This window comes from Dicentrarchus labrax, unplaced genomic scaffold, assembly GCF_905237075.1.
Source record: "Dicentrarchus labrax unplaced genomic scaffold, dlabrax2021, whole genome shotgun sequence".
NCBI classification, from domain to species: domain Eukaryota; kingdom Metazoa; phylum Chordata; class Actinopteri; family Moronidae; genus Dicentrarchus; species Dicentrarchus labrax.
In genome coordinates this window covers 16,978,875-17,005,770 of record NW_026136701.1, presented here as the reverse complement: position 1 = coordinate 17,005,770, position 26,896 = coordinate 16,978,875, and the positions used below count along the sequence as shown (strand labels likewise).

The 26,896-nt window shown below is 44.9% G+C and overlaps 1 protein-coding gene across 2 annotated transcripts in view; it reads left to right on the top strand.

Moving 5' to 3' along the window:
* Positions 1-26,896, top strand: part of LOC127366516 (corticotropin-releasing factor receptor 2) — a 47,705-nt gene that overhangs the window by 9,338 nt on the left and 11,471 nt on the right. Inside the window, exons 5-6 of one of the 2 annotated variants that reach the window (XM_051405491.1) lie at positions 26,066-26,151; positions 26,739-26,845. In XM_051405491.1, the coding sequence (XP_051261451.1) occupies positions 26,066-26,151; positions 26,739-26,845 (193 nt within the window). Of the gene's footprint in view, positions 1-26,065; positions 26,152-26,701; positions 26,846-26,896 lie in introns of those variants that run through there. The other variant, XM_051405501.1, reaches the window with a different exon arrangement.

Genomic DNA, 26,896 nt, shown 5'->3' with positions numbered 1-26,896 from the left:
CAGATAAATAAAAATTTTAAATTAAAAAAATAGGTCAGACTAAGAATAGCAGTAGGCCCTAACATCACGTGAGCAGGTGTTAATTAACACAGTGCTTAACACAGAGTCTGAAATAAAGTAGGAAATTGATTTGGCACAAAGCTACAGCACATTGTTTTGCAAACTAAAGCCTCACTGTATGCGTATGTCTCTCACTTTGGCCACAAACAGTATCTGACCCATGGGACTTACAATAGATTCTCTTCCCTTTGCCTCCTTGGAATGTTTCAGAGCTAAACATTTAATGATACAGGCCTGCATATTAGAAAAGCATGACCCAGGATGCGCTACTGTTATATTTTAAGGACATGCCTTTGTGCCTTGTACTCCCAGTTGTTGGATCAGTGAAGGATATAGATGCAGTATCTTGTGTGTAACCTCATAGGTTTTTTTTGTTGCACTTAAAAAAACGAACGGCTAAGTAAGATAAATGTCAGCAAAATGTTGCAATTCTACAAAATCAGAGGTTTCACAGACTTAACAGGCCCGCTCAGGTAAGGGGCTATAAATTCCTTTCCATTTCTTCAAGCATATATAAATATTAATGTCTGTGCAGAGTGGCTTAAGAGGTTTATGCATTTTTAAACCTTCCTGTGTCCCGTTGTCTTTTTTTTTTTTTTTTTGGTGCGTTTATTCAGTTCTCTGGTTTACATGAAATGCACATCACCACAGTTGGGCCAGAGACATGTGTCTTAAAGTCATTCATTGTCTCTACTTTGTCACTAGCATGTGATCTGCTTTCTGTCAAGCCTCAGGCAAGACAAGATGTTCACAGCAGTAGAGATGAATGGTATCAACATCGGAGTGTCAGTTTTTCAAATTCAAGCCATATCTTGGTGACTTTCTCTGTTCAGACTCTGTAACTGTAATTATTCAGTGAATCACGTTTCCTCCTTTGGTAACCTCACCTAATCCCTGTGTGTCTCTGTTCATTGTCACTGAGGAGACTTCCTGTCAGCACATCATGTACCTTTCTAGTCGACGCAGCTCAAAGATGGGATCAGTTTTTCTACAATAGAACTTTATTGATTCTCTTATCAGGATTAATAAAGTCCGAGATGTATCAGCGCTGTGGTGTGTATCAGGTTCGCGGAGGAGAGTGGAGCTGCTGCAGCGCTGCATGTTGGGAATACAGCTTGATGCTTCATTTTAAATCAGAGATTAGTCTGTGCAACATTACTTCATCTTTTGAAGGCAAGCATGAAACTGCAATAGATCAGTGAATAAACAGAAATGGGCGTCATCATCAAACACGAAAATGGCCGGTTTCTCAAACTAAAGTTTGAGCTCAGGAGGTGCATGGTCATCCTTCTTAAAATGTTTCTTGTGTTTTTATTGTTTTTTTATTTTATTTTATTTTATTATTTGCAAGAAAGCACCAACAACCTAAACAACAAATAAGCAATCTTTTCCCTAACAGCTTTTTCATACTGCTGACCTGAGCAGTGCATGTGCGTGGCGGAATGTTTCGCTTTTTATTTTGGCGCCTATAACAGATTAGAGCAGTCACACTGCCCACCTGAGTCGCGTCTCAGCTGCAGCAATGCTTCACTAGAGAGTCAAGGTTTCACCTATTTTTTCCATGAGCCGCGCACAGTTGCCTGCAAAAATTATTAGAGAGACAGTGAAAAAGGGTCTGTTCACAGTCATATACCAGCAATATAAACATCTTTCACTACAGTCACATACATGGAAAAAGATTTTATTGTATGTTAATTATCAAAGGCAAACTCAGCATAGAAAGATAGGGCTGACCACAGCAGACATGTAGCTGACAGGCCGTCGGTGTAAACACTGCACGCAGGTGTCACATGCAATAGCCTTCACACGCTGCTCAAGTGGGCAGTGTGAACCAAGTGTTAGAGGAAACATACTAGTTCCAATAATTTAGATGCTTCATTTCAAAGATACATCTCTTACTAAAATTGTTGAAGAGCCCCAAGTGACATCGGAGGACAGACCTGTGTACATAAATATATTAAAAGTGACTGAAGATAATGCAGATTAGTGGGAGGTATGGTTGTGTAAGCCATTTAAAAAGTTATGGATATTTACTCAAGCAGTGTAAAAGAAATCCTTCCACTTGTCAAAAGCTTACTGTCAGGATAACCTAATGACTCACCAGTGTTTCCCAATAAAGTTTGATGAGAATCTCAATGAGCGTAATAATCCTTTGCATCTTCTGTCACGTCCCCATAGTTTCCCTGTGGAGGAGTAATTTTAAACCCATATTTCTATGTTAAGAGGGCATGCACAGACTTGCATGTAATAAGTGCACATTTTAAATTGTATTTATTGGTTAGAAATTTCCAAACCACAGAACATCTTACTTTAGACACTTATCTGTGCAGTTTCTCAGGTCACAAATCGCTTCAGCATTTCTGGCTGCCATAACTTGTGCTGTTTTTCTTAGCTGAATCCAGTGATTGCACCAAAGACCTCTGTAAAGTACCTCTCCTGCCGTGAATCTAGCCCCTTCAAACCTTTGATCCACTTCAGCACAGTGAGACTGGGAAGAGGTTAGCCAGTCAGTAAATTCAGGTCAGCATGTGTAGCAAACATTTCACTAGTCACTGCACACAAAGTCCCCTAGGAGGTCCAATCAGCACCAGGCTCCCCTGGCTGCAGTCACCACTGGCTCAGCATCCACATATACTACAATACAGTACAACATTTTTAAGCCACCATACGATACTCACATCCAGAGCTACTACTGTGGAGTATGGAGCTCTTAGGTTTAAATTTGGGGTATTGCCTTGTTTTATTTTAAATAATAGCAACTGTAGCAAGCCGTGCTACAGACGGGGTTCCCCAGCACACAAAACTCCCGGACCAGACTGTCGGTTCACACAACTCTTTATTTAAGGCACAAAATGCAGCTGCACCGCTGCTCGGCAGCTTCCGCCCAGAGGCCTGTCTTTCGGTGTGTGTGTCCCCCCGGATCCAGCACACTACTGCCAAGATAAAAGGTAGAGTCATCAGACAATCATTGGCAGGTGAGGTAATCAACTCACCTGGTGCCACTCTCCCAGGCCTTCCCCACACCTCTCCCTCCTGCAGCTGAGCGCGAACCACGCCCACCTCCACATACCCCCACCGCCCGATTTAGGCCGGGGCGCCATCCGGCCTAACCTACTCCCCCCCCCTCTCCATAGGAGTGGGAGAGAAAGTCGGCCACGGCCATCTGCGCCCCCGGTCTATGGACCACCCTGAATTTAAACGGCTGTAAGGCCAGATACCACCGAGTGATCCGGGCGTTGGCATCCTTCATGCGGTGGAGCCACTGGAGGGGGGCATGGTCCGAACAGAGGGTGAACGAGCGCCCCAGCAGGTAATAACGCAGAGCCTCGACCGCCCACCGGATCGCCAAGCACTCCTTCTCGATCGTGCTATACCGAGACTCCCTCTCCGACAGCTTCCGGCTGATGTATAACACCGGGCGGTCGACACCCTGCACCTGCTGGGACAGAACGGCCCCCAGCCCTCTGTTCGAAGCGTCAGTCTGCAGGATAAAGGGGAGAGAGAAGTTAGGTGTGTGAAGAAGAGGCTTCCCACAGAGGGTTTGTTTTACCTTCTCAAACGCCAGCTGACACTGCTCCGTCCACTGGACCGGATCTGAGGCACCCTTTCGAGTGAGGTCGGTCAGGGGGCTGGTCAAGTCTGCAAAGTGCGGAATGAACAGCCGGTAATAACCTGCCAGCCCCAGGAACCGCCTCACCTCCTTTTTGGTCTTGGGCCGTGGGCTGGCTGCAATTGCTGCTGTCTTGTCTACCTGAGGATGCACCTGCCCACTGCCCAAGTGGTACCCCAAATACCGTACCTCCCTCCGTCCAACTGCACACTTCTTCGGGTTGGCAGTGAGCCCCGCCTGCCTCAGTGACTCGAGCACCGCCGCCAAACTCTGCACATGCTCCCGCCAGCTGTTACTATGGATGATAACGTCATCCAAGTAGGCGGCCGCATACGCAGAGTGCGGACGCAGGACCCGGTCCATGAGACGCTGGAAAGTGGCTGGGGCCCCAAACAACCCGAAAGGAAGTGTGACAAATTGGTACAATCCATACGGAGTGGAGAAGGCCGTTTTTTCCTTAGACTCTGGAGACAAGGGAATCTGCCAATAGCCCTTGGTTAAATCCAGTGTCGTGAAAAAGCGAGCAGTGCCTAACTGATCCAGGAGCTCGTCGACCCGAGGCATCGGATAAGCATCAAACCGTGACACATCATTCACCTTGCGATAGTCCACACAGAACCGAATAGACCCATCCTTCTTAAGTACCAGAACAATGGGGCTACACCAGGCACTGTTGGACTCTTCTATTACCCCCATCTCCAGCATGGCCTTCAATTCCTTCTGAACCACCTTTCTTTTGTGTTCAGGTAACCGATAGGGCCGTGAACGCACTGTCACGCCCGGGTGAGTCTCAACATGATGCTGTATGAGATTTGTGCGTCCTGGCAGGGGGGAGAACACGTCAGCAAAACGCTGTTGCAACGCGGCAACGTCTGCTCTCTGGGACGGTGTGAGATGGTCATCACAATGGAGTGAGGCAGGATTGGTGGAATTTGGGACCTCAGGCCCCAACTCATCTCTCTCTTTCACCGTGGTCACCAGAGAAACAGGCTCCGCCTCTCTCCACGCTTTAAGGAGATTGAGATGGTAAATCTGTGCTGCACCTCCCCTGTCAGAACGCCCAACCTCATAATAGACATCACCCACTCGCCGTGTGACCACGAAGGGCCCTTGCCACTTGGCGAGTAATTTAGAGCTGGAAGAAGGGAGTAATACAAGTACTTTGTCTCCCGGTGCAAATTGTCTGAGCCTAGTTCCTCTGTTGTACAGGCGCTGTTGACGCTCCTGGGCCCTGAGCAAATTCTCCGTGACAACCGGCCCAATGTGTGGAGTTTTGCTCTCAGGTCCAGGACGTACTGAACCTCATTTTTACTTGGGCTCGGACCCTCCTCCCAGCTTTCTTTAACAAGGTCCAGAACCCCTGGTGTCCTGCCAAACAGCAGTTCAAAGGGAGAAAATCCCGTTGAGGCCTGGGGCACCTCACGCACAAACAACAGAGGATCTAGCCACCTATCCCAATTACGGCCGTCATCGTGCACAAACTTACGGATCATGGACTTCAGGGTTTTGTTCAGACGCTGACAAGGCCGTCGGTCTGAGGTGGTACACACTAGTCGAATTGACCTGATGCCCAATAACCCATAAAGTTCCCGGAGTGTACGTGACATAAAGAGGTGCCTGGTCCGTTAGGATTTCTTTGGGATCCCAACTGGGAGATGACCTGGAACAGTGCCTGTGCCACACTCTTTGCAGAGATTGTGCGCAGAGGCACTGCTTCCGGATATCGGGTTCATAATCCACTAGGACTAATACAAAGCGATATCCTCGTGCGCTCCGGTGAAATGGCCCGATGAGGTCCATGCCAATACGCTCAAATGGAACCTCCATGAGTGGTAATGGGCGCAAAGCGCTCCGGGATGGCGGTTGGTTAACCAACTGACATTCCGGGCAAGATGCACACCAGCGGCGTACATCTGCCCTAATGCCAGGCCAATAGAATCGGGCCATTATCCGGTTAAGTGTCTTCTCATACCCCATATGCCGCCATTGGTTATAATGAGCCGCCTGGAAAACTGTTTCCCGGCGGCTTTCCGCACCAACAACTGGGTGATTTCCTCTCTGACTGAGTGTCACGACTCACTCTGTATAACCTGTCCCTAACCAATGCAAAATGCGGATATGTCTGCGCTGCGTCAGGGTGCACCAACTGACCATCAATTTTTATCACTGGTCAAAGGCAAAGCGTAGAGTATTGTCGCGAGACTGCTCGAGTGGAAAATCTTCCGTGGAGCGCAACATGGGGACCTGTGGAGCCTCTGGCGGAGGCACCACCGATCCTCCTCCCTTGCAGCGTCGGACAACCTCGGTCACCACTGAGCACAGCGCACATATCCCATGTCCCTACGGCCGTGAACGCACCCCCCAAGCCCCACTAATCGATTAAACCCAGGCCAATCCGTGCCCAAAATCAGGGGTGCGTCAGGCGGGAACTAACCGCAGCCTTAACAATATGCTTTTACCCATATATCTAATTTCCACGGGTACAACCGGGTATCTGTGAATATCCCCATGTACACATCTAATGTCCACCCAGATGCCTCTACCAAAGCCCCGGGTCGAACCAGGTGCTGATGAATTATAACTGCGTGCAGCCCGAACCATTGCCTGATGTATACCCTTGGATCCTACCGGGAGTGTATGTCCCTCCTGGACCGGGGAGGGTGTTGGTGGGCCAGCAACCCGGACCACCTGTCCGACTTCCATGAGAGGGCACTCCCTGCGGAAATGCCCGGGCTGCCCGCACCGCCAACACTCCTGCCCTGACGCCTAGGAACCCTCTGTGGGCCGAGAGCGGCACCCGTAGCGGCTGGACCCTGGGAAGGAGAGAGAGAAGAGGTTTGGTTACTGCGTGGCAGAGGGAGAGGCCGGGCAACAGTTCCAGTCGGGGGTAAGCGGGGTGGGGGTCTCCTGCGGGGCGCCGGCACGGGTCGGGCGGGTGCAGAGGGCCGCCTCCGGGCTCGGTCCCCACCGTGGACAGCCAGATGATCCTCGGCGAGGGTGATGGCGGCCTCCAAATCCGCCGGTCGGTGGCACCGCACCCACTCCGCGGTCCCGGTCGGGAGCCCCTCCACAAACTGCTCCAGCACCACCAGCTCCAGCATCAGCCTCTCACCGCTGGATCCCCCGGCTGCAGCCACCTGGTGGCAGCGTCCTTCAGCTGCTGCGCAAAGACGAATGGACGGTCAGAGGATCTCAGTGTGGCGGACCGGAACCGGCGGCGTGATCCTCGGGGAAAAACCCATCCTGTCTAGGATGGCTCTTTTGACGATCCGGAACTCCCCGAGCAGAAGCTGGCAGGCCGAGCGCCGCAGTCTGGGACTCTCCCGCCAGCAGGGGAAGCAGGCGCACGGCCCACTCCGCCGCCGGCCAGCCACAGGCCTCCGCCGTCGCCTCAAACATTTCGAGGAAGGTTTGGGGGTCATCCGCCGCTGTCATCCGGTGCATGGTGATGCCGGAAAAGGAGGAGCATGGAGGGGATGGAGACTGTGCCCCGACCGGGCCAGCAGTCCCTCCAGCAGCTGGTTCTGCTTCCCCGCCTGGTTCTGGAGTGCCTCCAGATGCCGTCTATTTGTTGCCGTCTGCTGGCTGTGTATTGCCGTGATCTGCCCCAGCATCTCTCCCAGCAGTGTGATCAGCTGTGATGGCTGCTCCGTAGGCGGCTGCGGGGCCGGCTGCGGAGGTGGCTGCTGTGGAGGCTGCTGCATGGGCGGTAGTGGATCGGACATTTCCGTGTGCTGCCCCACGTTGGGCGCCAGTGTAGCAAGCCGTGCTACAGACGGGGTTCCCCAGCACACAAAACTCCCGGACCAGACTGTCGGTTCACACAACTCTTTATTTAAGGCACAAAATGCAGCTGCACCGCTGCTCGGCAGCTTCCGCCCAGAGGCCTGTCTTTCGGTGTGTGTGTCCCCCGGATCCAGCACACTACTGCCAAGATAAAAGGTAGAGTCATCAGACAATCATTGGCAGGTGAGGTAATCAACTCACCTGGTGCCACTCTCCCAGGCCTTCCCCACACCTCTCCCTCCTGCAGCTGAGCGCGAACCACGCCCACCTCCACATACCCCCACCGCCCGATTTAGGCCGGGCGCCATCCGGCCTAACCTACTCCCCCCTCTCCATAGGAGTGGGAGAGAAAGTCGGCCACGGCCATCTGCGCCCCCGGTCTATGGACCACCCTGAATTTAAACGGCTGTAAGGCCAGATACCACCGAGTGATCCGGGCGTTGGCATCCTTCATGCGGTGGAGCCACTGGAGGGGGGCATGGTCCGAACAGAGGGTGAACGAGCGCCCCAGCAGGTAATAACGCAGAGCCTCGACCGCCCACCGGATCGCCAAGCACTCCTTCTCGATCGTGCTATACCGAGACTGCCTCTCCGACAGCTTCCGGCTGATGTATAACACCGGGCAGTCGACACCCTGCACCTGCTGGGACAGAACGGCCCCCAGCCCTCTGTTCGAAGCGTCAGTCTGCAGGATAAAGGGGAGAGAGAAGTTAGGTGTGTGAAGAAGAGGCTTCCCACAGAGGGTTTGTTTTACCTTCTCAAACGCCAGCTGACACTGCTCCGTCCACTGGACCGGATCTGAGGCACCCTTTCGAGTGAGGTCGGTCAGGGGGCTGGTCAAGTCTGCAAAGTGCGGAATGAACAGCCGGTAATAACCTGCCAGCCCCAGGAACCGCCTCACCTCCTTTTTGGTCTTGGGCCGTGGGCTGGCTGCAATTGCTGCTGTCTTGTCTACCTGAGGATGCACCTGCCCACTGCCCAAGTGGTACCCCAAATACCGTACCTCCCTCCGTCCAACTGCACACTTCTTCGGGTTGGCAGTGAGCCCCGCCTGCCTCAGTGACTCGAGCACCGCCGCCAAACTCTGCACATGCTCCCGCCAGCTGTTACTATGGATGATAACGTCATCCAAGTAGGCGGCCGCATACGCAGAGTGCGGACGCAGGACCCGGTCCATGAGACGCTGGAAAGTGGCTGGGGCCCCAAACAACCCGAAAGGAAGTGTGACAAATTGGTACAATCCATACGGAGTGGAGAAGGCCGTTTTTTCCTTAGACTCTGGAGACAAGGGAATCTGCCAATAGCCCTTGGTTAAATCCAGTGTCGTGAAAAAGCGAGCAGTGCCTAACTGATCCAGGAGCTCGTCGACCCGAGGCATCGGATAAGCATCAAACCGTGACACATCATTCACCTTGCGATAGTCCACACAGAACCGAATAGACCCATCCTTCTTAAGTACCAGAACAATGGGGCTACACCAGGCACTGTTGGACTCTTCTATTACCCCCCATCTCCAGCATGGCCTTCAATTCCTTCTGAACCACCTTTCTTTTGTGTTCAGGTAACCGATAGGGCCGTGAACGCACTGTCACGCCCGGGTGAGTCTCAACATGATGCTGTATGAGATTTGTGCGTCCTGGCAGGGGGGAGAACACGTCAGCAAAACGCTGTTGCAACGCGGCAACGTCTGCTCTCTGGGACGGTGTGAGATGGTCATCACAATGGAGTGAGGCAGGATTGGTGGAATTTGGGACCTCAGGCCCCAACTCATCTCTCTCTTTCACCGTGGTCACCAGAGAAACAGGCTCCGCCTCTCTCCACGCTTTAAGGAGATTGAGATGGTAAATCTGTGCTGCACCTCCCCTGTCAGAACGCCCAACCTCATAATAGACATCACCCACTCGCCGTGTGACCACGAAGGGCCCTTGCCACTTGGCGAGTAATTTAGAGCTGGAAGAAGGGAGTAATACAAGTACTTTGTCTCCCGGTGCAAATTGTCTGAGCCTAGTTCCTCTGTTGTACAGGCGCTGTTGACGCTCCTGGGCCCTGAGCAAATTCTCCCGTGACAACCGGCCCAATGTGTGGAGTTTTGCTCTCAGGTCCAGGACGTACTGAACCTCATTTTTACTTGGGCTCGGACCCTCCTCCCAGCTTTCTTTAACAAGGTCCAGAACCCCCCGTGGTGTCCTGCCAAACAGCAGTTCAAAGGGAGAAAATCCCGTTGAGGCCTGGGGCACCTCACGCACTGCAAACAACAGAGGATCTAGCCACCTATCCCAATTACGGCCGTCATCGTGCACAAACTTACGGATCATGGACTTCAGGGTTTTGTTCAGACGCTCGACAAGGCCGTCGGTCTGAGGGTGGTACACACTAGTCCGAATTGACCTGATGCCCAATAACCCATAAAGTTCCCGGAGTGTACGTGACATAAACGAGGTGCCCTGGTCCGTTAGGATTTCTTTTGGGATCCCAACTCGGGAGATGACCTGGAACAGTGCCTGTGCCACACTCTTTGCAGAGATTGTGCGCAGAGGCACTGCTTCCGGATATCGGGTTGCATAATCCACTAGGACTAATACAAAGCGATATCCTCGTGCGCTCCGGTGAAATGGCCCGATGAGGTCCATGCCAATACGCTCAAATGGAACCTCCATGAGTGGTAATGGGCGCAAAGGCGCTCTCGGGATGGCCGGTTGGTTAACCAACTGACATTCCGGGCAAGATGCACACCAGCGGCGTACATCTGCCCTAATGCCAGGCCAATAGAATCGGGCCATTATCCGGTTAAGTGTCTTCTCATACCCCATATGCCCCGCCATTGGGTTATAATGAGCCGCCTGGAAAACTGTTTCCCGGCGGCTTTCCGGCACCAACAACTGGGTGATTTCCTCTCCTGACTGAGTGTCACGACTCACTCTGTATAACCTGTCCCTAACCAATGCAAAATGCGGATATGTCTGCGCTGCGTCAGGGTGCACCAACTGACCATCAATTTTTATCACTTGGTCAAAGGCAAAGCGTAGAGTATTGTCGCGAGACTGCTCGAGTGGAAAATCTTCCGTGGAGCGCAACATGGGGACCTGTGGAGCCTCTGGCGGAGGCACCACCGATCCCTCCTCCCCCTCTGCAGCGTCGGACAACCTCGCGTCACCACTGAGCACAGCGCACATATCCCATGTCCCTACCGGCCGTGAACGCACCCCCGCACACTGCCCCACTAATCGATTAAACCCAGGCCAATCCGTGCCCAAAATCAGGGGGTGCGTCAGGCGGGAACTAACCGCAGCCTTAACAATATGCTTTTTACCCATATATCTAATTTCCACGGGTACAACCGGGTATCTGTGAATATCCCCATGTACACATCTAATGTCCACCCACGATGCCTCTACCAAAGCCCCGGGTCGAACCAGGTGCTGATGAATTATAGACTGCGTGCAGCCCGAACCATTGCCTGATGTATACCCCCTTGGATCCTTACCGGGACGCTGTATGTCCCTCCTGGACCGGGGGAGGGTGTTGGTGGGCCAGCAACCCGGACCACCTGTCCGACTTCCATGAGAGGGCACTCCCTGCGGAAATGCCCGGGCTGCCCGCACCGCCAACACTCCTGCCCTGACGCCTGAGGAACCCTCTGTGGGCCGAGAGCGGCACCCGTAGCGGCTGGACCCTGGGAAGGAGAGAGAGAAGAGGTTTGGTTACTGCGTGGCAGAGGGAGAGGCCGGGCAACAGTTTCCAGTCGGGGGGTAAGCGGGGGTGGGGGTCTCCTGCGGGGCGCCGGCACGGGTCGGGCGGGTGCAGAGGGCCGCCTCTCCGGAGCTCGGTCCCCACCGTGGACAGCCAGATGATCCTCGGCGAGGGTGATGGCGGCCTCCAAATCCGCCGGTCGGTGGCACCGCACCCACTCCGCGGTCCCGGTCGGGAGCCCCTCCACAAACTGCTCCAGCACCACCAGCTCCAGCATCAGCCTCTCACCGCTGGATCCCCCCGGCTGCAGCCACCTGGTGGCAGCGTCCTTCAGCTGCTGCGCAAAGACGAATGGACGGTCAGAGGATCTCAGTGTGGCGGACCGGAACCGGCGGCGGTGATCCTCGGGGGAAAAACCCATCCTGTCTAGGATGGCTCTTTTGACGATCCGGAACTCCCCCGAGCAGAAGCTGGCAGGCCGAGCGCCGCAGTCTGGGACTCTCCCGCCAGCAGGGGAAGCAGGCGCACGGCCCACTCCGCCGCCGGCCAGCCACAGGCCTCCGCCGTCGCCTCAAACATTTCGAGGAAGGTTTGGGGGTCATCCGCCGCTGTCATCCGGTGCATGGTGATGCCGGAAAAGGAGGAGCATGGAGGGGATGGAGACTGTGCCCCCGACCGGGCCAGCAGTCCCTCCAGCAGCTGGTTCTGCTTCCCCGCCTGGTTCTGGAGTGCCTCCAGATGCCGTCTATTTGTTGCCGTCTGCTGGCTGTGTATTGCCGTGATCTGCCCCAGCATCTCTCCCAGCAGTGTGATCAGCTGTGATGGCTGCTCCGTAGGCGGCTGCGGGGCCGGCTGCGGAGGTGGCTGCTGTGGAGGCTGCTGCATGGGCGGTAGTGGATCGGACATTTCCGTGTGCTGCCCCACGTTGGGCGCCAGTGTAGCAAGCCGTGCTACAGACGGGGTTCCCCAGCACACAAAACTCCCGGACCAGACTGTCGGTTCACACAACTCTTTATTTAAGGCACAAAATGCAGCTGCACCGCTGCTCGGCAGCTTCCGCCCAGAGGCCTGTCTTTCGGTGCGTGTCTCCCCCGGATCCAGCACACTACTGCCAAGATAAAAGGTAGAGTCATCAGACAATCATTGGCAGGTGAGGTAATGAACTCGCCTGGTGCCACTCTCCCAGGCCTTCCCCACACCTCTCCCTCCTGCAGCTGAGCGCGAACCACGCCCACCTCCACAGCAACAAAAGATATTTTAGTGAAGTCCCTGTCTTATTGTCCCCCATCATGAATCAATGATTATTTAGTGGTATTATACAATTGATTATACCTAAAATTTTATACACATTGCATTGTTTTTTAAAGAACATTTTAATTATTAAATTCCTCATCTCAGTCTTGTCTCTTTTTGAATGTTTTTACAAAATTACCAACCCAGTTTCCTAAATGTTGCATTTAAATCAGTGGTGTAGTTGTGTCTTGGAAGGTATTTCCATTCCATCCTCCAGCCTCCCAAATTGGTGTTTTCACACAGCAAAACTCAGAGGACGGATCAGCTTGCTTGTTAAGACATCCTAAAACTCAGCACCTGTTAACAGAGGTAACACTCCTCTCAGCGGAATTGATCAACAACACTTGATCAAACCCCTGCAGTGCTGCAGCCATCTTGTCTTTTTCATCTTGTGTCCTTCTGGAGATTCTTCTCCGTCTAGTTACTGACTGTCGCTGGTATCTTCATTATCAGACAGTTTTGTCTTAGTCTTAAAGTTAAAATATTATAATATATTAAAATATAATATTTATAGGTATGTTTTCATTAGTGTATTATCACCTGAATATAGGAATTGTTATGTTTCTGTTACCTTAGAATGAGACATTTTGAACTGCAGACGTCATGGGTCACCATCCATGCAGTCCGCCATGTTGAACCGCCATGTATCTACAGTAACCGAGAAGGGACAAACCAAACACTGGCTCTAGATAGGGGCGTTAGCATTTTTCGTGTTTTGTGGCCACCATAGTTTCTCCTTTGAGCTTTGGATGGGAGGGTGAAGCGATCTACAGCTACACCACTTGATGACACTAAATCCTACACATTGGACCTTAAATATATATTTGCTTGCCCTGGGGTTGGCATATACCATATACTTGTGAGTATGACAGCAGCTCTTAGTCATATACCACTAATCTGCATTTAGAAATTAATTTGTAACATATTATTTGTGTTCCCTATCTGCACCTGGCAACAAAAGCACAACAAATTATTATTGCCTTTTTGCAATTCAAAGTGCATGGCTAATGTTACAGAAAGATTATGGTCTTGGTTCAAATTTTGAAAAGTTCACTTGATTTGAAGCAAGATCTTTCCCAACTATAACCAGATGTTGTAGCTGCCTACACATTGAGTAAAAACACGTGGACAAGAATCTCAGTCATCCACCCCAACCTCCTCCTCATGGACTTTGTGTAGTATAAGGATGTTGGATGTTTGTCAGTGAGTGTAATCGAGTACAGTAACCATGTTTCGCCTCAAAAGGAATTACACATTTCTGACAAATGAGACTTGGGAGCTGTGTATTGTTGCTACTGTGTACTATTAAATAAAAGCCAAAGGCCACAGGACGAATACAAATAAAATGTTTGTTTTTTTTAATGATAATGATCAGACTGAAAGGCATTTTTAATTATTACAGTGACCCACTATTAATGACTTAGATAAAGTGCTTATAAATATGACAGCATATGCATGCTCTTTCAGCTAGTTGTGTGGTACAATATATTCTCATTATCCAAACAGGCCCCCATGTTTGGTTTGTTGGTTTCCCTCAGGGCCACAGACATGTACATGGCCTTTTGCTCATTTTCTCTCACCAACTGACTTTAGTACAGCTGTGAGGTGTGATAGTTTGACAGCAAACACGCGGGCAAATGTTTGAATCTATGACCTAAAATTGTAGTTATTACTAATGTGTCATGAGGGCATGAAATAAAACAGGAAAGCTTAAGAGACACAGCTGTGAGTAAAAGATTACCCAGCAACCCTTCCTCAGGCTCTGTTGGCCTGTCTGCTTCAGTGGTCATCATCAGTCAAGGGACAATGCTTTTTAAGAGAGATTCGGTGTTCCCTGATAACAAAAGACTGGCAATTACCCAAACTCCCTTTCATTGCAATTGTACATGGTGTGATGCAAATAAGACATTTGCAGTGAAGCTACTCACTCTACTTTTAGCTAACACCACCATGAAGTTCTCATTTATGTTTTTGAATGACGTCTCAACAACTATTGGATGGATTGCCATGAAATTTGGAAACCCTGATCTCCTCCTGGTGACTGCTGCAGTATAAAGCCTGCCCCCTCCATGTTAGCTGTTGGGAATGGCACGGAGCAAACAAATATTTTTTTCTCAAAGATACATTTTGTTATTTTAGGTAGTTTTTATTACGCTGATGTTCAAGTATTAATTTTTCTGATTTGTTTTGTTTTAAATAGTTACTTGATTGTATAAAAAGGGGGGTTCACATCATGATCGACAGCTGAGCTTGTGATTGAGTTGGTTGTGCGTATGGATGGGTCCTTGATACCGGCTTCAACCCTGATCACTATTGCGCAGACTCCAGGTCCAAGTGACATCACTAGCACAGGATGCCAATAGCCAGATAGTTGGCTTCACTTTTGTACAGTGAGAGGAAGATGCATCATCCATCTTTATATTTATCAATGATGCTGACATTTATGCACCCAACACACTAAACTAAAATGATGAACATGGTAAACATTACCACAAAAAAAATGCATGTTCACATTATCTTTGTGAGCATGATAACTTGACATGAGCATTTGGTTCAAAGGCAGCCAAGTATGACTGTAGACTGTTGATAAAATGAAATTACAAAAGTTTGGGTAGAATACAGTATGTATTGTATGTACTTTGGAAAATTACGATGGCCATTTTTTACTACTGGTTAATGGATTAATCCTGGAAATAATCGGCACAAACAATTGATATTAAAAATAATCTATCCCTATTGACTTACCTTAGCTAAAATTAAGCGTTAAACTCAAGTACATATTGGCATTACAACGACTTACCAAGCATTTTGAAATAAAAATCCAAAACATTTGTTATTTAGACTATTAATAAAAATCCTTGAACTGTGCGTCATATGTCTCTGACATCTCCAGGTGGGGTCGTACACTTAATTTTATGCAGTGACCGCCACAACCTTCCAAATTTGCATAATCTGTTATAAAGAAAAACAAAGAAAATCTTTACTCAGAGGAATAATAACAGTTGTATGCTGCACTCTCTCTCGCGCGCGCTCCGTGTGTCAAGCAGTTTCAGCCGACTGAGTCTGGAACCTAAACAAAACCTGCCCCCTTCCTTTGAGTTCAACTAAGAAAAGCAGCTTTCATTTCCCTTAAAATTATGTGGTTCTTGAAAAAAATCACCCTATTATACATATGAATAATACTGAACAAATTCAAAAAGAATATATTCCTTTTCATTCATTAATGTTTTGCTAGAAGGGATATTTATATTCACTGATGTTTTTAATGGCTATACAACCTCGCCATAGGGCATAAGCATAATACATTCAAACTTATGTCAAGTTTGTACATCGCCTTCCCATTACTTCATTTATGAAATTCAATGAACCATCTCATGTGGAAATAATTATTACACTACATCTATACAATTGACCTGTTAAGAGACATACAATATCCTCCAATTCCCAGCAAAGATGAAACAGAAATCTCACAAAGGTGTTCAGTAACCTCCAATTGTCTGCTGACATCCTACTTCAGGGTGGCCCCAAAACTATTCTTTGTAAAGTGACATAATTTTCACTACCCAGCGGAGCAGCAGAGCTCCCTGATCACAGACTGCTAGTTTGTTGAGTCCTTCAAAAAATATAAATTGGCATTCCCATCACAATACTAGGCCTACGTGTCAACCCACAGGGCAAAGTGTTTGTTTTTACTGTTGTTTTATTGATCTCTTACATGAGATGCTTTGATGACAAAAACAAAAGGCTGTCTGAAAGATTGCAGTTTGGTAGGAAACCATACTGGAAAAAATTACTGTTGGGGTCAAATCAATGGCTAAGCTATTCAGCAATGTTAACAATTTCACTGGTAGGTAGCTTGTGAGGGCATCATGAATACTAGGAAATATTGCAGTTAAAATCAAACATTGCTGCAGGAATAAGATAAAACACGGAAAATCTGTTCAAAATTTTATGAGCAGCTGCTGTCAGTCACTCGCATTATCCCTCAATTCACAGCCTAGGATTACAATAGTTACATCGTCTCACTCACGAAAAACCCTGATTAGAAATAAATCTTATTATCATTATCTTGCTGTACCCCTTACAACGCAATTAGCAAACAACAAAAATGGCAACAATATACATAGATTTTGAGCCACTCTGAATCACTGCAGGGAAAATTCCTTCAATTCAACAGCCCTGGTGGCGACGCTGACCGTTGTGTAGCCTCACGTCAGCTACATAAAAGTGGTGTTCGTTTGTGAAGATTATCTTGCAGAACAAAATGTCTGAGTGTCATAAACGTTTGTTCGCCACATAGTTTATTTTCTGCAACAGTCCACTGTAACTTCAGCTGACCCTGCCACCCGAAATAATTAGCCCACAGTTCCATTTCCATCACATGGAAAGTCAGAAAGGGTGAAGAAGTGCATGAACTGTGTGCATTACCAGTGTGTAACCTGCACACTTCTGATTATGCCATTTCTAGCACTTGATGCCCTGGTTCACACCCATCAATGATTTAATTCCTACTTAGTTGCCTTTACTCAGTGGGAGTCACTGAGTAAAGGCCACTAATTCTATCATATTTTCCCCATGGAATATAATTGCCCACCCCTGGTCTAAACCTGGTTGCCATATAAACTTCCTTATTCTTTCCCTTTACATTCATCTGCGTCTCAGAATTTTACATTAAACCATTTAAAGTGTAAAAACAGAGAGGAAATGCACATGCATACTATTAATTTGGATGCTATATGTTAATGTTAATATACTAATGGATCATAACAAGTAATTACATACTTATCTCTTGCAGAGTGCATTTGAGACTAAGCTTCTACTTTATGCATGATTCATGTAATACCTGATTTGTAATGAAGCCATTATTAACATATCCTATGCTAAGATTACTTTTTTTTAGTATTTGGCTCCATTTGCAAAGATTGTTGGATGACCTAATAGGCCCATATCTAGGGAATCAAAATTTTATATTTCCCTTGGGTTGCAGTTACATAATTTAAGAGATTGTTGAGGTATTTTTAGTTATCTCCAAGGTGTTTCTATTTTAAAATACAGAGATTAACAACATGAAGCTATGACTTTGCAGATGTCTTATTGTCATAAAATCTCCTGTCAGGATCCTTGAAACAGTGTGTGTGTGTGTGTGTGTGTGTGTGTGTGTGTGTGTGTGTGTGTGTGTGTGTGTGTGTGTGTGTGTGTGTGTGTGTGATCAAACTGTTTCTACGTGTTGTCAGCTGGCTTGTCATCATAGCTGCTCTGGTAGTTTACCTTGTTCTGCTTGATCAGTTTATTCATGACTGACTGACAAACAATTTTAGATCAAAAGCTTGATATTTGATATGAGGGTGCAACATCTATCTATCTATCTATCTATCTATCTATCTATCTATCTATCTATCTATATGTTGAAAACATATGCATGGCCTAGGGGGCTTTTTTTAGATTTATGTCAATTGCTTCCTCATTTCTTTTATTATAGATACTTCAAACCAATTGTATTTACACCTGGACCTCCCATTGCAACCTCCTCTGTCAACAGCTCTCTTCTAGCTCCTCTTATCATTTTTTAACAGACACTTCAGATAAACTCTACACTCATGTAGGCCATCTCTCATCATAACCTTTAAATGTAATTCATGCCAAATACAATTGCATTTTTCCACTGTTAAACCCATAAAATGTCATTATATATATTTAATAAATTGTTTTTCATCCCCTTGATGGACAGACTCTGGGGTTGCAAAAGCCACAGAAAGAAATTTAAGTAAGAAGAAATTGCAAATGCAGTGAAGCTCTTTACAACTACCCCCCTGACCTAGCGTGACGTCTGGTAATTTTATTTTTTTTCTTTTGAGGAAATGCTAATTTGTTGCTAGGTTGCCAAGAAATATTGCTTGAATGTTGGATAAAGACACAGTAAACAACTATACTGTATGTTACTGTAAAAGGATTGTAGTAGCAGGTTGGTCTGGCAAGCAGCCGAAGCTTTTTAACAAACCCCATATGTCTTTTGTTCATTGGGTCTTAGTGAAGGTTGACCTGAGCTTCTGTGGTTTGATGGTTCATGAGGGTGCTCCAGGTCACTGGAAATTTCTCTCTTCAAATGTGGTGCAGGATTTATAGAGCCACATCTCCCATTGCCATATCAACTGTCAGACGTAGGAGGAAGAGCATGACACAGAGGCTTACAGTCACTCTGAGAAAAAAATTAAGTAACAGTGGGTTTTCTTCTCTGGCAGGTTCCCTGCTCTAAATTCCACCCTCTCTTTTTGGCTCTTATACAAATTATGTTTTTTTCTGTTATCCAACTAAAATCTACACTCATGTTAGTTATGTTTCCAAGATGTATTTTAAACTACAAAAAGCATCTACGGGAGAAGTGGGTGTCTACTTTTCAACAAAAATATGTCAGTAACATTTCTTCACAAGCCACAAATGTGCATGACACAGAAAAGGCTTGAATGTCTTTCTTTAGAGCTGTTCCTCCCCTTGGGCTGTTCCCTTTATAGAAGCCATGAGTATGTGTCACAATGTCACAGAGGGAACCGATGACAAAACAAAGACATTCAGCACAGAACTTTTTAATTTTGTATGCACAGTACTGTCTATACATTTATTTTATATGCAGTTTAATGGAACAACTTAATTTTCCTGTAGTAATTCAGAGAACATACAGTAAGTAGATGCATTAATAATACCTGAAAACAAGTTTTAAAATAAATATTTAAGTGATGACGTGCTAGTTACTAGTAAACAGTAAAATGCACATTATGTGAAAAAATAAAGGCTCAGAGCATTAGAGTTAAATTACAGCCATAGCACCAGAAAGCCTTTACCCCATGGGATGAGTTTAAATGATTTGTGATGTACTTGTGACTTGTGATCTAACATAGTCTGGGCTTTCAGTACCATCAGGATTAAACTCCCAGAGACGTATTGGTATAAACCAGTCTTTTTTGGAGCGTGTGCTGATAATGCCAGAGTTTTGTTTTGCTTTGAAAAGGATCAGCACCTCTGACAAAACGTATAACAGAATGAATGTGACAAGGACGGAACATTTTTATTTTTTGTGACGTGGTGTAGGTGCCATGTTGTGTTTGATCAAACTTGGGTCCACCAAGGGCTTGGGAATAGTTGCATTTTAAGGCTGTGATGTTGGCATGTTAGTGCTGACAGGTTCAACTCACTGGAAACTAATGCTTTATGATCTGAACCACAAGTCATCTGATTCATATATAAGAGATTTTTAGAAACTGGAGGCAGTCTGATCATTTCACTGCAAATTTCCATTATATCGCACACAGGGAGTGCCTTGTCCTCCGTTATGTGTTTGTGCGAACATATTATTTAAGGCTTTCCTTTCCAGCTAGATGATGAATGAAGGAAGCAGGTGAGGAAAAAAAAAAGCTTTTATTTGCCCTTTGAAAAGGACACTTTTGCATCTAAGACAAAAAGGGCAGGAGCAATCGCCGACACACACAACTACAGATTTGGAGATGAGAAGCAGGCCACTGCAGGACATAAAAAACATACTGTAGCTTGCACATTGATAAAGATGTGCATGACTTTGTGAATTTAGCTCACTTATGTGGGAGAAATACTTTCCGCCTAATTATTGGCAGAGGTTGCACAAAAAAAAAAACATCAACATTTCTACGAACGCTCTTACATTTTTATCCACGTTTCCCAAAGCAGCTCTTTAGAGTGAGTGCATCTGCATGAACACACTTTCAGTAAAGTGGCATGTAGCTTAGAATACATAAATCACAAGGCATTAAATGGAAACAATGCAAAGAAATGGTTTATACTTGGAAATATTTAGTATGAAAGTTTAATTGAGTAACGGATTTAGCATTGCACTATAACCTTGTCAGGCTTATGATGGCTGGAAGGATAAAAATCTGTGCAGCAGAACCAGACATGTTGTCTTTTTATCTCATTCATTCTACTTCCCTGTCACAACCTAGTACTTACCAGCCAGTTCAGTCAGAGATTTGGGTGTGTTATGCTAGTAGCAGCTTGGCCTTGAGTCACTAGCCTAAAGCAGAGATGACAAGTGAGCTTCTAAAAACTCACTTATTCAGACCCAACAGATGCTGACTCAAGTGACATAACTTGAGGCAAATTATCACATATCACACACGTTTCTGTCTTCTTCTTTTTTTGCACATTCAGTAGTACTTCCCAAGCCTCATAAACAGATTTTGATGTGTAAATTTGATGGGTTAGGGTTATCTTCTTTTAATGTACAGCCAAATTTGAGAACTTTCAGCTTGCTTTCATTATGATTCAAAGTAATTTCCCCACGGGATTATTAAAGTATATCTGATTCTGATTCAGTACTGGGTGGAAGGAAATTTTAGAAAGATTTAGCAGATGTTCAATGTTGGAGCGTCTATGTCTCAGGAGGTAGAGCGGGTGGTCCACTAATCAGAAGATTGGTGGTTTTATCCCCAGCTCCTCCCTTTGCATGTTTACCTTGTGCCAGATACTGGAGCCCAAATTTCTCCTGATGCTTTGCCATCAGTTAAATCGGACATGTAATGTAATGCTTTGATGTGTCAGAGTATTAGAAAGTTTCTATATAAAGGCAGTCCATTTACCTTCTTTGCACATTTTTCACTTACTAACAGAGATTATCAATGGTCATGATTAAAGCGTAGATTTAAAATGATCAAAAACAGTAAAATTGTCAGTGAAACATATAGTTTTCAGTTCCTCCTGCAGCTGTAAAGACACTGTCCTCTGCTGGGTCCCTGCTCGGCACGTGTGATCCCCCTTGATGACGTAGTGAATGCCCCCGAGCACCGTGTTCAGGGGTAGGCAACCTGCGGCTCCAGATGCGGCTCTTGTCCCTCTTTAGTTGCTCCCTGTGGTTTTGACAAAAAACATATGCATTTATCATTGTTGCTGGCCTAAAGTGATTCCTGCAGTTCTCTAATTGTAAAAATGTTGTCAACTTAAATTGCATTCTACATTACATCCTGAATAATAATAATAATAATAATAATAATAATAATAATAATAATAAAAATAATAATAATAATAATTTAATATATTTTTGATATAATAATTGTCATACTACAATTATTTATTGTTAAATAAATTCTTAAGACACATTCGCATCATTCTGATTCTTGATACTATGCTGTCATGTTGTATTTGCATCCTCTGGTCTTCATGGCCTCACTTGCCCTCTGACGTCTGCGATGTAGTTTGCTCCAGTTCTTGCTGCCTTAGTGAAATATCCAACTGCAATCAGCTGTGAGATTCCCGTGTTGTTATGGTATGGCCTAGTTTACTCTGTCCCCAGCTTATGAAAGTAAATTTCCAATGGCTTGATGGAAAGGCTGCCGTAACTGGCTCAGGTGTGCGGCTCACATGAGCTCCCTTGATCATTCAACTTTGAGATATTATATCCTTTCATCTTTACTACAATTTGAAACACATCCAATTAGAAGGCTACAGCTTTACTGATTATTTCACAAAGCAACTGAAACAAGTGGGTGATTTGTGATAAGATGTAAGTAGCAGCTTGGTGCTTTGAGGAGGCGTAGCTGTTTTTTGGGGTGTTTTTTTCTTTTTGAGGCCATCAATCAGGAAACCGACCTACTGGCTCAAAAGTAACACAGAACTAAAGAGACAGATAACAAACTAAAGCACAGAGCAATCAAACACCAGCCAAAGACAGGCAGGCTTACACAACCTTTAAGTGAAAAATGTTGTACTGTAATATTACTGCAGGATCCACGGTTGGTAGCACAGCAACAATCAGCTGAAGGAAACAGGTCAAGCTCAGCAGCACCGGAGACACAGAGTGTTTAGTTTGTCCTCCACATAAGATCTGAGAATGTATTACTAATTTATTTCACAATTAATAAGTGAATCTTGAAGAAGTATCACTTCACACACAGCCAACCCATGCTAAATTTATGTAATTCAAATCTCCTTTCCAAGTGAACATACTTCCAATCTTCAAATCTTTGAACAGTCATATGGTGTTTGTTTGCATGTACATATTTGCTCATTCAAAAAAAGAAAAAGTAAGCTGGCAGGGTGGCGGAGGAGGTGGACAATATTGGCACTTAAGCTATTTGGGAATCGCATATTTCTGTCGTCTCCTTTTGCGTCTTCACACCAGGGGAGTGTGGTCAGCGTTGGGCTACTTACAGCATTGTTAGCACCTTCACATCTCAGCTTTTACCCTTACCAAAACTCAAGAGGGACTGAATCATTTGGTAATATTTATCTTTAACCTATTAATGTAATACACTATAAAGAAAAAATGTGAAGAGAATAGCTTCATCATGTGTAATGCACAGATGGTTAGTCAGAAATGTGCTCTCCCTGCACCAGTGCCTTGAATTAGTCCTGCCTCAGTGGAACAGCTCACAGGGACGAAACTCACAACCTGTTCCCCTTCCTCTTTTTCTGCACCATCACTGCTTGTTTCACAAACACAGTGTGATATTTGCCTGCAGAGACTGAGAAAGCACCTTGTTCTGCTACTGTAATGTTAGCACAGACAACTTAAAGGCGCTATAAAGGTTTCATATTAGTTTTCATGATTTTGTTTGCAGATGAAATATGTCTCAGGATAAGAATAGTGTTCTCCGTCTAATAAATGTGTAGTTTAAAAGAGATTGCGGAACTACTTCAACATTTGATTGGCTGGGTTGTCACTTCAAATGTTTTAGACATACTTGACTGGAGGAATTTTTTGCTGTTGAGGAAGTGATCACCAATATCCCATTGATGCTGTCATACTGACTCCCAGTTTGTTTACCCGAAGGAGTTACAATGAAACAAAAGGCTCATGATTGCTTGTCTGCACAGATTTTTTTATGGCGTGCGTTGTTTTAATTGTGTTGGCATGAGGAAGTGAGATTCCATTGTTTACCCATTGATAAACTGAAAGGCGATATAAAAGCATCAAATACCGTCAGAGAAATAGTGTCTGCTAACAAGGAACAACTTCATGATCTGAAGATGAAACACTGAATTCAGTCGACCACGCTGAAGATACATGGCACATTTAATTGGTGGTTTTGTTATTGTTCCCATGGATAACTGACCACGAATACAGACATCATGCAAAAATAGAGTATCATTACAGAAAGAATTAAAAGTCACACCTTTATAATTAAATTTAAAATGCTCGCCCACTAGTCAATTCTGTGATTTTACTTCGTAAAGATGTGTGTACTTTTTCATTTTCCATTAAGGGGTGGTGGTGAGAGCCAAGTATATCTAATTGTATTTATTTCACACTGTTCATACAATTGTGTTCATACTATATTTAGCGTATTTATGTCTACCCCTTCCTGATAGGTCACCTTTTATAATGTTAATTAATTTACTTATACAGCATAGATCAGATATAAGCTATTAATAAGAAAAAAATTTGGTTGTCAGGTTGTGAAAAAATAGTTTAGACTGATTTTATATCCTGTCTATTCTGTAATAATGCAGTAATGAATGTTAATAATCTATTAATATTCATCATGGTTTTCTGACTTCTAAGTCATCAAGTCTTAAAATAATAAGTCCTTAACAGCCATCAGATATGAAATTATCAGATTAATGCTAATAGGGTCTATATGCTCAGAGGTAAAACTTTGGAGGGGTCTTCCCAATAAGTTAAACATGCCAAAGGGGTTTTTCTTAAGATTTTCTTATTAATGACTTAATTAGCTACCATTTGGTCAATATTTATGAACTATTAAAAAAGCCATTAGTTACAGCGTATAACATGTACAGTACATACAAAGAAGAAAATGTGAATCCCTATAATAAATCCCAATATTGTGTCAAAGAGCTCTTGATTTAGCAATTTTTTTGAGGCTGTAATATGTATTGTTGTTGTTGTTACTGTTGTTGTATTGGACAACATTACATTCAGATTTGTATCCAATATTGTGTAATGGAGCCCCGTATAACAACAGAAACAGCTTTGATTACAATAAGCTGACTCAGCACCTCTCTGACTGTTGTATTAATAATAATAATGTCTATTTACCAGTGAAAAGAAGTAATGTCCCCCTTGGAAATTACTTAATGTCCTCAGTTTATTAACCTTAGTTTATCTATCAAACCATGCATTAAAATATCAGCTGTCATTATCACGGTTGCTTAGACTACACAGGTACTGAAATGCCACATGGCAACTGATCAATAAACAGTTTTTTTGTAAGGTCAAACAAACAAGCTCAGTGTGTTTCAAAATGAATTGCAATTCACTGTCTCATGCCGTCTCAGGGATTCACGATCCACTCATTCAAGAGCTTTAGTGATTTAACCGTCTTTGATTTACCAATGTGTTCTGCGATAAACAGCCCCTACTCAAACAACTGAGAATTGGGATTTTCCTCAACAGCACAAAGCATTGTCTCGTCATAACCCAACATGTGTTGCCATAAAGTCAAATGAAAGCATATTCTGAGCCAGTATTAAAGGATTTCTTTTTAAAATTCTCTGTTTCTAGCTGCCACAAGCTGTTTTCTGTTCTCTGCTCCCCCAATACAAATGTCACATTATGTAACATTAATTCGAATGCAAAGAGTCTTATTCTGTTGCTGTCACTGCTTCAAGAGTCGCTGTAGGCATTTCTGAGGTGGATGGTTTCACTTTCTACCATATTGTTTGGGTGTTGACAAGAATCGTTGAGTCAGAATGAGTGAATATAAACATTACAGTCTAACATGAGGCTATATAGTATGATGTTAGACTGTAGTATATATATATATATATATATATATATATATATATATATATATACATATACATTACAGTCTAACATGAGACTATATATAATCTCATGTTAGACTGTATATATATTACAGTCTAACATCATATATATATATATATATATATATATATATACACACACTGGATGAAATATTGCCTGGAAGAATAACAACAAGAGGTATAGTGACTCTATTATTTTTGAAAACAGTATAAATCAGACAGTACTAGCTTTTGACAGCAGAATAATCAATGTGAGTTTTTGTGCACAATAATAAGAAACCTAAATAAATGATGTGTATCTTGACAGCGCAGTGGTTGTGGTTGGCCATGACAGAATAGAAGAATTTAAACTTCACACACATATATTGCTGCTGTGTTTCTCTCTATACATTTTTCTGTGTTAAAGAGATAAAGGGGCCCTCTGAATGCACGGTGAGCAACGGCAAAATGAAAAATGCAGTTCAAAGTTGATTGTGGAATGCCGGTTTTTAAAGATATGCAAATAAACTGACAGAATAAGAGGCTTTGCATTTCCCCACCATGAATAAAAATGTGTATTGCTGAATTGGTATTCTGTGTGAGACTCACAGAGATAGTAGTGCTCAAGTTTGAACTGAGCTTTAAAGAAATTACAGGGATATTTTAGCTTACCTACTTGGCAAACACTTCACTGTAACCTTGCCAACAGCTGGCCTGCACCAGCACCGACTCTGCTGAATGTGGTGTCTGGTGATGATGAATACAGATGAGAGACTTGAACAAACAAACAAATTGAGTTCTACAAGTATTTGAAATCATCAACAACGTTTGCAACAATACTACAATTTCATTGTTTTCTCAACCATGCCTCATCTCTGCCTCTCAACTCTTTTCTTGCAGGGAGTGCTTACAGGGAATGCATGGATAATGGGACGTGGGCGTTGAAGAGCAATTACTCCAATTGTGAACCTATTTTGGAGGAGAAGGTGAGTGTGGTGTCGCAAGAGCAGGAACAATCTTGCTATGTCCTTCATCCTGCAAGCACTTTGTTATCCACCTTAGATAAATGCTCCTCGCAGTTACTCATCATTACGCTAATGGCCCACAGAGAAAAACAATCAGATGTAGCACATGAAATATGGTGTTTTGATTGCTTAACGCTTACTGAACTGCATTTTCTATTTTCTGCGAGTGCAGAGTGTTTATAATTTGTTTCTGGATGACTTACCAAATACATAAATACAGTCTTGTCCCTATAAGCAAAGCCCAAGGCCAAACTGTAAGTGCTGATGTATTGTATGTGATGAGTTTTTGGCCTGATTACCTCACATTATGTCTCCTGATTATGTGTATTTCTGGGTCTTGCTCTATTTTCTCAGTTAATTTTAAGCTGTGAAATCTGAAGCGTGTCAATGACATTTGCCTTCTCTCGCTTGAGTTAAACCTCAAAACAATGAAGCCCAGATAGATAAATAGATCTTCTAGTCATGTATTTATGCATTTCTAACCTCTTCTCTTTGTCCTATTACCCATCAGTCACATTGAAGAAGTAATCCACGTCTTCTCTTCACAGAGGAAATATCCAATGCATTATAAAATAGCACTGATCATCAACTACCTAGGCCACTGTATCTCCCTGGGAGCTCTAGTCGTGGCCTTCATTCTCTTCTTGTGCTTAAGGCAAGTACAGAAATAGTACCCATCTAAGTGTGTCCTGTATGCATGAGACCT